The sequence below is a fragment of the Pteropus alecto genome, unplaced genomic scaffold, assembly GCF_000325575.1.
Source record: "Pteropus alecto unplaced genomic scaffold, ASM32557v1 scaffold287, whole genome shotgun sequence".
Lineage (NCBI taxonomy): Eukaryota > Metazoa > Chordata > Mammalia > Chiroptera > Pteropodidae > Pteropus > Pteropus alecto.
The window spans coordinates 1,990,530-2,004,287 of NW_006439718.1; the positions used below are offsets into that span (position 1 = coordinate 1,990,530).

The 13,758-nt window shown below is 49.1% G+C and overlaps 1 protein-coding gene across 1 annotated transcript in view; it reads right to left on the reverse strand.

Moving 5' to 3' along the window:
- OGDHL (oxoglutarate dehydrogenase like) overlaps positions 1-13,758 on the reverse strand; it is a 30,370-nt gene that overhangs the window by 10,782 nt on the left and 5,830 nt on the right. Inside the window, exons 4-15 of the mRNA XM_006916930.3 lie at positions 13,373-13,543; positions 9,687-9,789; positions 9,171-9,286; positions 8,869-9,023; positions 7,884-8,030; positions 5,768-5,858; positions 3,170-3,349; positions 2,804-2,932; positions 1,644-1,823; positions 1,215-1,367; positions 546-648; positions 3-51 (exon numbers count right to left, since the gene is read on the reverse strand). Coding sequence (XP_006916992.2) covers positions 3-51; positions 546-648; positions 1,215-1,367; positions 1,644-1,823; positions 2,804-2,932; positions 3,170-3,349; positions 5,768-5,858; positions 7,884-8,030; positions 8,869-9,023; positions 9,171-9,286; positions 9,687-9,789; positions 13,373-13,543 — 1,577 coding nt within the window. The remainder of the gene's footprint in view (positions 1-2; positions 52-545; positions 649-1,214; positions 1,368-1,643; positions 1,824-2,803; positions 2,933-3,169; positions 3,350-5,767; positions 5,859-7,883; positions 8,031-8,868; positions 9,024-9,170; positions 9,287-9,686; positions 9,790-13,372; positions 13,544-13,758) is intronic.

Genomic DNA, 13,758 nt, shown 5'->3' on the forward strand with positions numbered 1-13,758 from the left:
CTGTGGCTGGGCACGTCATACTCTTGGGCTCTCCGTCCACATTGAAAAAGCCTGAGAAGGCAGAGACTGTGTGTACTTTTGGTTGGCAGTGGGGCCTCAGATCCCTCATCAGTCTGCCTCCCCAGGACTCAGGGTCCCCTCTTCCTTGACCCTACTCGGCACTCAAAGCCTGAGCTCATCCTTGGGATCTGCGACAGCTGACAGCCACAGCTCCAGCTCCTACACTTACCCAATATCCTTGCCTGGCTCCTCACAAGAGCTACTTCCAGGGCCCAGGGCCAGAGCATCTAGCTCTACCCCAGGGAGACCCTCTCAGCACCTCACCTCCCAGGCTCTCTCCACTTTGGCGTTCATTCACCATGGCTCAACCCTCCCAGAAATCAACTGCTCACAGATGCTCTGAGGTTAATGCCATCTTCCCTCTATCCCAGACTATCTCAACCTACAGAAATCAGCCCCACACAGCCTTGGGGGTCTCAGAGACGGTCTGGAACCTCTGGGCAGGGCCCAGGTGAATCACTTTCAGCCACTTGCCACTCACTCACCAGGCCAGGGGGAGTCCAGCCAGTGCTTTATATGCAGGATCTTTTTATCCTTGGACTTGCCATATGCTTCCTCACAGATCCGGTCATATTTGGCAATTTCTTCCTAAAATCAGGGTGAAGGCATGGTGGAGGCAGCAATGCCCTGGGCAACCAGAGGCGAGGTCGACCTGGACTCATAAGTCCTGGTCCCCCTCACCATGTTCTAGCACTTGCTGTCTACTGGCCTTCAGGGACCTTGCAGCCAGAGACCAAAGTCTCAGGGTTCAGGGGGATCCTGGACAGAATTCAGAGGGGATCCCACTTTGCAAAAGACTTGAGGAAGGCTTAGGAAAGACTCACAGTCCTTGGTTTCAGAACCCCATCAAGGCGGGAGGACCAATGCATCCACAGATAATTGTGAGGACAAAGGTAGCTGAGGGCCACCTCCTATAGGAAGCCTTCCTGGACTCCTGCCTGAGCCTGGGCTTCCCCATCACAGCATTTGCTGCATCTCACAAGACTGTAATTGACTTTGGTCTTCTGTCCCCCTTGATAGCTGTGGGCTATTGGGAATAAGGACCATAGAGACTACTTTAAATCCTAGCATTGGGCTGGCAACATCAGCAACAGCCCCAGGGTCTTGGCTCTACAGAGATTTATCCCAGGCATTCATTAGGCCTGCCCACCCACCTCAAACTCCTGCAGGGTGACCGTGCCCTCAGAGATAAGCTTGTCTGCATACTTCTTTAGTACAGGCATCTGTCTGTGGATCTGCTTATACATGAGTGGCTGCGTGAACATGGGCTCATCCATCTCATTGTGGCCACGCCGGCGGTAACAGACCTGCAGGGGCCATGGGGGCAGGGGACTCAGTGCAGGTGTAGTCACTGCGCAATTGGGGCACATCTGGCAGGGCACATCCTTTGAGGCCCCTGAAAGACCCCCACTACCACCTCTCACTGAATGTACCACCCCCAAGCCTTTGTACAGATTGCTCTTGGTAGCACTAAACCTTCTGTCCCAACCCCGACTGTTGAAGACACTGCAGACCTGATGTGCTCAGCACAGCAGGGACAGGCCACACTTACCCCTGCCCTGGCCTCAGTACCCCAGACCCACCAAGTCCACAACAACGTCTTTATTGAAGGTGTTCCTCCACTCAGCCGCAACACTGCACACATATATCACAGCCTCTGGGTCATCTGCGTTTACATGGAAGATGGGAGCGTTGACCACGCGGGCCACATCAGTGGGGTATGGTGAGGAGCGGGCCATTCGGGGGTCCGTAGTGAAACCAATCTGCAGAAGTAGAAAGAACTGGCAGTGCCTCTCTATTTACTCAGAGCTAGACCTATGGGTCAAGGAATGGGGTTTGGGGGCGTCTTTGCCTCGAGGTCCATCAAGTATGCCCAGGTGGCATGTGGGACATGAAGGGAAAATGGATGAGTGTCCTGAAAATCAGACATAGCAGCAAATCTCACAGGGGTGGAGCAGCGCCAGGGGATTGTGCCTGCTCTTTCTCCTACAATCACTTTACAGTGGTTGTGAGGAGCGCAGGTCTGGATGAGCCCCAGTCCCACCAGTTACTCACTGTGAAATCTTGGGCAAGGCACTTAAATCCCCAAACAAAGCCTTAGTTTCCTCATCTATCAAAGGACTCATTAAATTCCTAGCTTACAGGGTTATTCTGTGAAGATTAAATGACTTAATGCATACAAAGCAGTTAACTCAGGATTTCATAGGCTCAGAAGAAGGGCTGTTATTGACCACAGCTGCCTGAAAAGCAAAGGCCTGTGAGAGTTGTATTCTAAGACTGATTCACATGAAACTAAAGGCAGCATCTAGTTACATGTTCAGCCTCTGTGCTAGTGACACCGGTACTCTGTCCTTACAACTTTCTCCGTGATGATAGGTGATAGATGATTGATAATAGATAGACAGATGATAAATAGATAGATGATAGATAGATAGATAGATGATAGATAGATAGATAGATGATAGATCGATCGATCAATAGATGATAGATAGATAGATAGATAGATAGATAGATAGATAGATAGATAGATAGATAGATAGATAGATAGATGTTTATATCTCCCAATATCACAGGCCAGGAGACTGAGGCTGGGGAGAGCAGGCATCTGGCCTGAGATCATGCACTGGGACATGGCAGAGCAGTGGGATTAGAATCGGGACCATCTCATTCTTCCCCTCAAAGTGCTGCCTGGATTTAAGGATGTGCAATGCTGACAAAGCTTGGCATGCAGCCAGGCCCTCACCTGGTTGTTGACGACGACATGCACAGTGCCATTGGTGGTATAAGATGGCAGGTCACTCAGGTGGAAGGTCTCATAGACCACACCCTGGCCAGCAAAGGCGGCATCCCCATGGACTAGGATGGACATGACCTGCAGGGCAGGGTATGAGCCAGGAGGAGCCCCCATCCCCCAGCCTATGCAGCCCAGCCCTGCTCCTTGCACTGTGGGCCCACCTCTCAGAGCCCAGGTCCTCAGGGCTCAGGTCCTCAGATCCTCCCCTTCTGAGCTCACCCCTCAGGGCCCAGGCCCTCACAATTCACTGCTTAGATCCAGCCCCTCAGAACTCGGCCCCTCAGGGCCCACCCCTCAGGGCCCACGTGAGTTCACCTTCTTGCCCTGGGCATCTCCGCGGTAGAACTGCTCAGCCTTGGTCTTCCCCTGCACCACAGGGTCCACAGCTTCCAGGTGGGAGGGGCTGGCCACAAGTGACAGAGCAATGTTTCTGTTCGTGACCCGGTTGATCCTCTCATGGTACATGCCGAGGTGATATTTGACATCTCCAGAGCCCTGGAGATTGATATGGGCTGCGATAAACTTGGCCCTCCCATCTCAGACAGGAAGACAGATTGGCAGACAGATGCAAGCCCATAGTGGGGCTGGGGCAGACCCTGGATTCTGCCACCTGGGAAGGCTTGTGCTGCCCCTGACCTATGCCCTCTTCCAGCCACCCCTCACCCCTGCACACTGCCGCTCCTTGTCCTCCAGGCTGGCCTGAGAAAGGTTCAGAGTCCAGACCAGCTACTCCCTCATCAGAGCCCTTCTGCATTTCAATCACCCTCCTCTTGGCATGAATGATCAGAGTGGGAGTGGAGTAAGACACCAATAGGAAGGGGCTAGCCAGCCAGCAGCAGTGAAAGCAGAGAAATGAGGATGGCTCATAAGTGGTGTGGAGACCCCTGGCCAGGCCTCGGGGCAAGCACTGGAGCTGGGCCCCTCCTACCTCCTTACACCAAAGTAACTAAAAATGTACATGTAGCAGATGAAGCCATAATATCAGAGGAAAACATGACATTTTATGATCTTGGAGTAGGGAAGGCCTTTCTAAACAATGTATAAACCTCAGAAGCCATAAAAGACAAGACAGCTAAAATCTAATAAATTTGTCACAGAGGAAACAAATTCATGCACAGTGTTAGGGGAAAAAATCAAGCTGAGAAAAATATTTGGACATACGCAGGCAAAGGGCTAACTCCCTCAATATATAAAGCACTTTTATAAATCAGTAAGATACAGCCCAAAACTCCATAGAAAAATGTGCCAAAGCCATTAAGAGAAATGTACAGAAAAGAAAATATATATGGCTTAAAAACATGGAGCTATTCAAATTCATAACAATATGTTAAAATGCAATAATTTTTGCACCAATCACTTCGCAAAGATGAAAAGATTTGATGGAATAAGAGAGGACAAGGGCCCTCACACACACCACAGGTGGGCTTGCTGATGTCTGCAAGCTCTTTGTAGGGTAATTCAGTCCTACTCCCTTAGCTCCAGCCACAGAACCTCTCAGACATCAGCTAACAATGCAATCACACACTTGTGCAAAAATATTCATTCCAGCAACCAACCTTAATGCCCATCAATAGATGGTATAAACCAATAGGGTGCTTGAAGCTCGGAGAGCTCTGAGTGCTACTGTGAAACAGTGACAACTTATTGAGAGGTAAAAACAACTAGGCGTGCAAGCTGCTCCTCTGGCCTTTTACAAATAAGGCTGTACTGGACAAATATGTGTATTTGTAGCTGCATGGAACATTTCCAGAAGTATAAAACTTAACAAAACAAACACTGGCCATAGTGGAGCCTCTGGGAACAGAAAAAGGGGCTCACCAAGGAAACTTACTCTCATTATATAAGCTTTAAAAAAAAAATGCTATAATTTCTTTCTTTCTTAGTGAAAAAAAACCCAAAAAACTAGTAAATACTTTTTTAAGTATCCTTTGACCAGCCTTTACAGTTTACACACACCATCTCTGATTTCTCATAACCATCCTGGGGCAAGTGCTACTATCCTCATTGAACAGAAGAGCAAACTGAGGCTCAGAGAGATGAACATGACTGAGCAAAATGGACCACAGAACAATTCTGGGCTGGAAGCCAGCAGATGCAGATTCCAGTTTTGCTCTGGCTTAATGTGCTGGTGACCTTAGAGCAGTCATTTAATGTAATTCATTTTAACAAACCAAGCACCTGTGCTGAGTGCTAGGGCTTTGGGAATGAGGTCCCTGTCTTCACCCTGCTACCAGCCTGAAGGGCAAAACAGATAAACAAACATATACACATACATGTGCACACATGTGCACAGACTGTAGAAGGCCGGAGTAGAGATGATCTGAGAGCAAAGGGAGCCCAGAGAAAGGGGTGACAGGCTCACTGCCTAGAGGACCAGGAGAGCCACCAAACAGGGGAGGCCCAGCATTGCAAAGGCACAGGGTATGAGGCATACATGACGTACATGCATGCTAGGAATGGGGTGTGAGCAGAAAAAAATGTTTCCTCTGCTCATCAAGGGGCACAGGAAACTGTCCTGACCTCCTAAGGCTGTCCTGGTCAAACAAATGACTGACGCCCTTCTGGGCTGGTGAACAAAACTTTGGGCACAGAGGCAAAGCCCATGCCAAAGTAAATGCCTCCAAGACTTCCCTGCACCTTTCTGGGCTCAGTTTCCTGAAACCGAGTTAACTGAAAACAGGGAGGCTGGCCTAGATTAACAGGGAGGGCTCTTCCAGCTATCAGAGACCACAGAAGTTGCTCCAAAATGCCTTAGTGGCCTCATGCAAATATCCCCAGCTTCTCTCCCACTCTTCTGCAAGTCTGCCCATCTCAATGCCTATCCAAGCCTGGAAACTTTTGGTCCAGTTCCTCCCCAGTCCACTTCCCAAATACCCAGCTCTCCAGGGGCTCTGACCTGGGCTTGGTACCCACCTCATCTGCAGCCTCCAGCTTGGGGTCAAACTGGCAGAAGATCTGCTCCAGGTCTTTGCGGATGACATTAGCCAGCACATTCAGCCTGCCCCTGGAGCCAGAGGAGAATGGGCTCTCATCTGGCACAGAGGCCACCTGCCATGACAGGGCCCAGCATCACCATGCTCCCTGCCTACCCGGGACTTATCAAAATCAGCATGGAGTCTGAGGGAACTAACCCTCTCCCTCAGTGGAGCCCAAGAGAGGTCCCGCTCCCTCATCCTGTCTCAGTCTATAAGACATGTTAGCAATTCTGGCTGGTCAGTTCTCCCCGGACAGATACTCCTACACATCTCAGACTCAGGTGGCTTTCATGAGCAGGGAGCCATCAGCCTCATGGCAGAGTGATCTCTCTCCCCCCCCCAAAAGTTGAGTACAACCTAGTACCTTGGCCTCAGTCTGCTAACGCATCATAGCAGTTCACATACAACCTCCCACGTTAGCCCAGCAGTATCTTGGAGCAAGATAGGGAAAAAGGAAATAGAATGACCCTAAGATCAGGAGTTACCAGAGGCCTTGTCCAGGGGAACTGAGGTCTGAGGGGTAGGGGGACAGGAAAGCAGCCAGGGGCCAGGGATTTTTCAGAGATTTTTCCTGAACCTCTCATCAGCAGGTGGTTTATTCAGGGGTGGGCACCAGCTGATGGGGGCACAGCCTATGACTCAGAACTCACCCCTCAAAGCCCACCAACAGATGTCAGCCCCAGGCACACACATACCCTGACCTGACCTCCAGTCCCACATGGCCCTGTGATGGAAAGGCGGCCCTTTTCCAGGTGGGCCTCTCTCCTGTTTGTGGGTCCATGGAAGGCAAATAAACAATCTTCAACTTCTTTGGGCAAACAGCCTCAAAGACCCTTCCTCGACTATGGAGTCCTGGCCCAGAATATCCCTCAACTCCCAGAGGCCTCCTAAGGACCAGAGCCTGCCCAGCACTACCATACAGTCCCAGAGCTGCCCCTGACCACCGAATGCCATCCTGTCTCACAAGTCCATGCCATCTCAGACCATGGAGCCAGCTCTGCCTGACCCTCTGACCAGACACTGGGCATTTCCAAGCCCCTCACAGCATTAAGCCTATAACGGGCAAACTTCCAGCTCCTGGTAGTACAGCCCACAGGATGGGGATCCTCTTGCATTGCATGAACTCCTGGACAATCCTCATGCTGATGCAGTCTGAGGGGCTGGTTTCACCATGAGCAACTAAAAATAGTCACAGAAAACGCTAGGGCTTTGTCAACCCCAGACTGCTCAGCACATCCTCTTATAAGAGGACCTTATTCGGCAGGACCCCTGGCTACCTTCATTTGTCCTCAGGCTGTATTCCTCATTAGACCACAGGCTCTAGCTCAGAGGTAACTGCCCAGTTGCCAAGCCAGTCTTCTAAGTCTTTATCAAGGTCATAGGGAAATGTGTAGTCAGCTTGCAGCCAGAGGAAGAGACCCTTGGCTCACCTTCAGAGATCTCCCACTAGGGCGTTGGTCTCAATATTTTTGAGAATCTAATGCCTGATGATCTGAAGTAGAGCTGAGGTGGTGATGCTAGGGCTGCGGAGTGGCTGCAAATACATATAAAGCCTCACTCACTCACGGCCACCCACCTCTTACTGTGTGGTCTGTGTTCCTAACAGGCCATGGACTCATTCCAGTCCATGGCCCAGGTTTTGGGGACCCCTGCTCTAGAGGATGACAACCAGGGGTCACCTGCCCAGGCCCTGCCTGCATTTCCCTAGGATGTGCCCCTTCACATCTCCTTGTCCACAGGAACCTCAAGAAGCATGATACAACTCTTTTCCCAAATCTTGACCCTCCTGGGGACAGCAGCAACATAGTAAGAGAGAAATTGAGTCTGAGAGAAACTGGTTAGTCCCTGGTTCTATGTGGCTTTGGCCAAGTGCTTAGCTCTTTCTGTGATGAGCAAGCCAGGGCCCAGGGACTCTGAGAAATTTCTAGGCCACTCTCTTTCAACCCTCAAGTCCCACCAGCATCCCTGCTCTGATTTTTATCTCTTCTTTCCCCCTCAGTATGCTAGGCCTGGAGGAGAATGGACAAGGCTGTGGAGGGGAGAAAGGGGCCTACCTGTGTGGCATTCCCAGGATGACATTCTCAATCCCCATCTCACTGGATTTGTCAATGATGGTCTTAAGGGCAGGTATCATGACCTCACAGCCTTCCAGGCCAAATCGCTTCTCTGAGGACCACTTCCTGGCTAGGAAGTCTTCAAACCTGCTTGGGGAAAGAAGGAAAAAGATGGAGAATGGAAAGGATGGAGAGGCTGGGGAAGTTCATGAGGGCTCAGAGCAGGGTGCCCAGAACAGAGGATGTTGTAAATTCACCTCCCTCCGCATGTCCAGGACCTTCCACAGATGCCATAATGTCCCCACCAGGTAGCAGCTCAGGTCCAGGGGAAGTTGGGGTCCTCCCAGCTTAACCAAAACCTCTGCCTACATCTAAACCCAGCTATCATCTTCTCTCCACCTTCTAGTCAAACTGCTTCTATGAGCCATCTCCCCTGCTCCCAGCCTACTGCCCTCTTGCACATGCACTGCACATAATTCTCTCACCATACCCCAAAGACCTCCTCACAGCTCAACTCAAATTCCAGCTCACACCTCACTGTTCAGGGATCTACTCTAAACCTAGCGGCTGTGCCAGGTGATTCTCCAGGTCCTTGCAGCCCTGGGTAGACTCAGTTTTAGAGAAGCCAGTAGGCAGAGCCAGGTGTGTCCACCAGGGGGGCCCTGCTATACTCAATACACACGAGTATCTTTCTGCCCAAACATTCCCATAGCCACTTTTTCCACTTCTGCCCTTGCTCATTGTGGCCCTGCTGTCATGTCCTGGAGCACCATCCCTGCCCACCTGAACAGCTCTTTCTGAGCACACAGCCCCAGTGCTCCTCATAAGGGCCTCCACAGGCCAAGCGGTGAGGCCCATCCAGCCCTGCCTTCCCTTGCCAGGCATCCTCCTAGTTTCTTAGCCAGGACCAGGGACATCTTATACAGCCCTGGAGCAGCCTCCCCCCAGCCACTCGAGCTGTCCAGGGTGGTGCTGAGGGCCTGACCTCATGGAGCGCACCAGCCGGGCCAACAGGGTCCGCTTCTCCTCACTGGAGAACCGCATCACACCAGGGGTCTCAAACTTCTGCCGGATCCACTGGCACTGCTCCACATCATTAATGAACATAAACTCCAGGCCAATGTGCTGGCAGTAGGTGCTCTAGGGGGACAGATGGGTACTCTTCGAGAAGCCAGGAAGAGCTACGACTGCCCTGGCATCTGTAACAAAAAAGTCAGTGCCCTCCCTCCCTCTAGGAGGCTCCAGAGAGCTCCATCAGGTATGCCCTACACATATGACCGTGCTCACCTCCAGGCGCCGAATGATCTCCCGCAGAGAGAGGGTGTGTTCAGAGCCCCCGATGAAGGTGGTCATGGGCAACCGGAACTCCTTATCTAGGTCAGCCTCCCGCAAGTCATAGAAGGCTGGGAGACACATACAGCAGAACCCAGGCGGCAGAGAGGAGGGAGGGATGAGGCCTAGGTGGGGCCCGGCAGTATGCCCAGACCTCCCACCAGTCCCCCCAGCACCCTCCCACCAGGTCCAGCCTAAGCTCAGGGACCCTCTGTCTTCAGGGAACAGATGGTGGGAGTCAGAGCCCAGCTTGCTGCCACGAGGGCGGGCCTGGACAAGTCTCTCAAGCTTGCTGAGCATAGTGGTCCAGCTAGGGAAGATGGCAAGACAGTGCAGTAGAAAAAAAGCCTCCTGGGCTGCTTGCTGGGCCCGAGTACCCAGAGGCACTGCTGTCTCAGAGCCCCTCACTAGGCACAGGCAGCAGCTGGCTCTGGAGTCACCAGAACAACAGGAAAGGGTACCGACTCTCACCCAATTTATCGATGGTTGTGATTAAGTCTGAGGGTACAAAGGAGTCCAAGTCTGCATCCAAAATGCCCAGGGGGTCCAGCTGGGCCACATGGTGACCCCGGATCTGGGAGAAGGGCAAAAGGTCAGGGCAGGGCTAGGATGCAGCTGGACAGATCCTCACCAAGAGTGAGGTTCCGGGCCCCAGCTCCTCACTTCCCACTTCAGAATTTCACGTTCCCACATGTCTCCAGCACCCGGCCACTGCACAGGTACTTATAAGGTCCCACCATGGCCACTGAGGTGGCAGGAGCTCAACTCTGTTTAAAAGTACAACATGCAGCTTTCAAAAACAGGAAAGGATACATACACAAAAATAGTTACTACAGTACTATTAGAAATCGCAAAATTCTGGAAACTTCCCAAATGTCTATCAATAGGAGACTGGCATATGAATATGGGAAATCCAAGCAGGGAAGTACTAGGGAATTGCTAAAAGAAATGAAGAAAATCCCTATCAGCTACTATGAGGTAGTCTCAACAAACAAATTATAGAGAAATGTGTGTGGTAAACTACCATTCATTGTCTATGAAAGGGGAGCTACAAGTAAATATATGCATTTGCATATATTTCTAAATATACAAATATATATATGCATTATAAGAATAAAAAGTAAAATAAGAAAAACAAAATATGGAAAATTATTTATGGGGAAAGGACAAATTAGGGTAGAGTGGCAAAGCTAGAAGCTAGACTTTTAAGAATATCTTGCTTTGAAGATTTGACTTTGGAATCCTGTAAATATTTCATATTATTATAAAATAAAATTAAGTTTTAAAATTGGAAGTAAAACAAAACAAATGAATTAACACATCCATTCAGGGGCATAACTCATAGAGAGGAATTATTCCAACTGACTAACAGAAAATTTTCTAAAGCAAACAGAACTGCAGGAGAAAAGTTCACAAATTCATTTCTATAACAAATCAGTAGTGGTAGTGTTAGAATTGTATTCTGAGACTGTAGTATGTGGGTTATAGGCAAAATCAAATAAGTCATTGTATTGCTGTCCTGGAGAACCCCTATTCTTAGCATCTTTAAAAGGAGGTGGTGACATAAGATTGATGAGGTCAAGGATAAACCCTAAGTATCACATTTGACACATATAGAAGCATCAGTATAGACTCATAAAGTATGTCTGTCAGCTTTAAAAAAATACATACTTCCAGGCTCTAACTACTGAAAGGGCCCAGAAATAATGACCAAACCAATAGCTGTGAACACTGTCAGCACTCCCTGGAGAACTGGCTGGTCCCAGGGCTGAGAAGAAATGTACAAAGATGAGCTCAGAGCATCGTGTCATACCAAATAGTAAGGGAGTGCTCAAACACAACTGGGGCTGGGAATAAGGACACATTATGAGTAATGATAAGGATAATATCTGCAACAGATTGAAACTCATCAAATATGTTTAAATTCATGCATTCACACCATACTTAAAAAAGAAAAACCTTCAGTGGCCATCTTTGGATGCTGGGGAATCGCCTCACGATTCTGAAAATTCATCAAGAAAAGAAAAAATCAAACAATGATCCTGTCTTTCCTGTACAATTTGTACCTCAGGATAAATGGAGCTGACAAAGAGAAGTTTCTCCTGAGAATTATTTCAGGTAATAGACAAAGAAGGATAGAATTAGAATATCACCATTTTTTATCACCCCTAATGAATTAATGTATCCAAGAAGTAATAATCATCAATAGCCGCTAACTCATGAAGTGCCATCACCACCGGGAAGCTGATTTTGAAACAAACAAACAAAAAAAACCAAATCTATATTGAATAAAGCTTCTAGATCTAACTACAGAAACTACGTGGGACAAAGGGACAGATGAAGTGACACCATGGGGATGCAATCAGCAAAAGCCAGACTCAGGAAAATTCTACAGGACAAACAATCTGGTTTCTTCCACACAAAAATGACAAGGAACACAAAAAGAAATAGAGAGGAACCTGCAGAGTACAAGAGATTTAAGAGTCACATCAACCTATCACAACCTGTGGCTTTATTTGGATCCAGATCCAAATAATCAGTAAAAAGAAATCGTAAGACAACTAGGCAAACACGAATGTCAACTGGATGTTTGATGACATTAAAAGTTATTGTTATTATTTTAAGGTGTGATAATGCCATCGTGGTATATTTTTTAAAGACCCTTTATCTCTAGCAATACATGCTGAAATGTTTGATGAATGAAATGATGTCTGGGATTTGCTTCAAAATAATTAGTGGCCAGTGGGTAGAGCCAAAGGTGGGCAATAGATGAGTCAAGACCAGTCCTGTATTGATGGGTGTAGGGGTTCACTACACAAATTTTCTACCCTTCATGTTTGAAAATGTTCATAATAATGTTTGAGTTTTCTTCAGTGCTGTGTACAGATGAGTCAAACCAGAACCCTGCCTCCTACTAGCCTGTGAGGGGCTGCAGCCGCCCCGGGGGGTGCCAACCATCAGCCACAACCTTCCGCGAATTTTTACCATGCAGATACAGAGTAACATGCCTGAATCCAGAGACTATTCTGCTGGAAGGCCTCTCTAGAGTTTAGTCTTCCCTAGTTAAATAACAAATAGAAGCTGAAGAGCTGAGAACTATGCTTAGGAGATAAGTCCCTTAGGCAGCACTCTGAACTGTTAACTTGTATATAACATAGAGTTTTATATTCTTTGTCTTTGTTTTCAAAATGGTTAAGATCATCTTCTGCTTCTTTCAGCCACCCAAGAAAACACAATTATAACTACTGCTGTTTGCTCCCAGGTGGCCCAGAATCCATGAGTCCTGCTCGCATTCCCTCTTCCATCTCAGCACAGTTGGTGCACAAGGAGTGCAGCTGCCATCCCACAGAATGCCTCACTCAGAGGCAAGGCACCATTTCCATTTGCTAAGGCCTCCCCACCCCTCAGCTCCTGCAGTGGCTTGCTGCTACCTCCCATGGAGTCTCTGCCAGGGGATCCAGGATGCCCTCGCCCTTCCTTCTGTGTGTCTGTAAAACAACTTTCTCTTATGAAATACCTTCTGCCACTGATTCCCAGGGAGATCCCAAATGACTACACTTGTTTTGGAGTGAACACCCAGAGCAACCCTCCAATTAGTCCTGTTCAGTCAAGACCAATAATATGGAACATAACCAAGGCTCTTTGGCAGAGCAAGGGCCCAGCCTGGGGACCCGCTGGGAAGAACTTAAGTCTTCAGAACAGAGCAGCTGGTAGAAAGAGAGCTGTTTACTGAAATATTCATTCATTCTATAAACACTAATTAAGCACCTGCTGTATATCAGTCCCTGTCCTCTTGGAATGCTTAGTCAAGAGAAGAAAACAAACATGCTACTCAACTTTCATTCAACATTTGCTGATATTGATTATTTACTAAGTCCTCCTCTAGTTACCTGGGGCACAGTGGTGTGTGAGACAGATAATATTCCATGAGGAAGACCACACATAAAAAAGCCCAGGGGGTGGTAAGTGACACAGTAATGTGACAAAGAGTAGCAGGAGGAGTGAGAGCCACCTGACAGAGGGCTTGGAGAAGGGCTCTCTAAGGAGATGATGCTGGAGCTGAGCGAGTTCCCTGAGAGAGTTCCCTTTCCATCAGCACCTGGACACACTCCAGGAGTCAGTCCAACCTCACAGCCTGTGCCCTCCAAGCTGCTCACCTGGTAGGCCCGGATCAGGGACTGCACAGCCAGGTGGTCCTCCACCAACTTGCTGGTCTTGGTCCGGCTTGAGACTGCTGGCCTGCTCTCGGGGACAAGGAAGGAGAGCAGTGGCTGAGCCGGGACACAAGAGCCTTCCTCACTGGCTTTCCGGAAGAAGCTGTCCCAGGACTGAGCAGGGCAGAAGCAAGAAAACAGCCACGTCAAGGTCTGGGAGGAGTGGGGGGTGGCTTTGGCTGGGGCCCCAAGGGGTGTCAGATGTTCCTTCAACACCACAGTTCTCAGAGCCTAACCACGACCATGCCAAGAAGATCCCTCAAAACAGGTCCAGGACCCCCACCCAGAGCCAAGATCTCTCCAGGACCCAGCTTGGTAGTGGGTAGGGA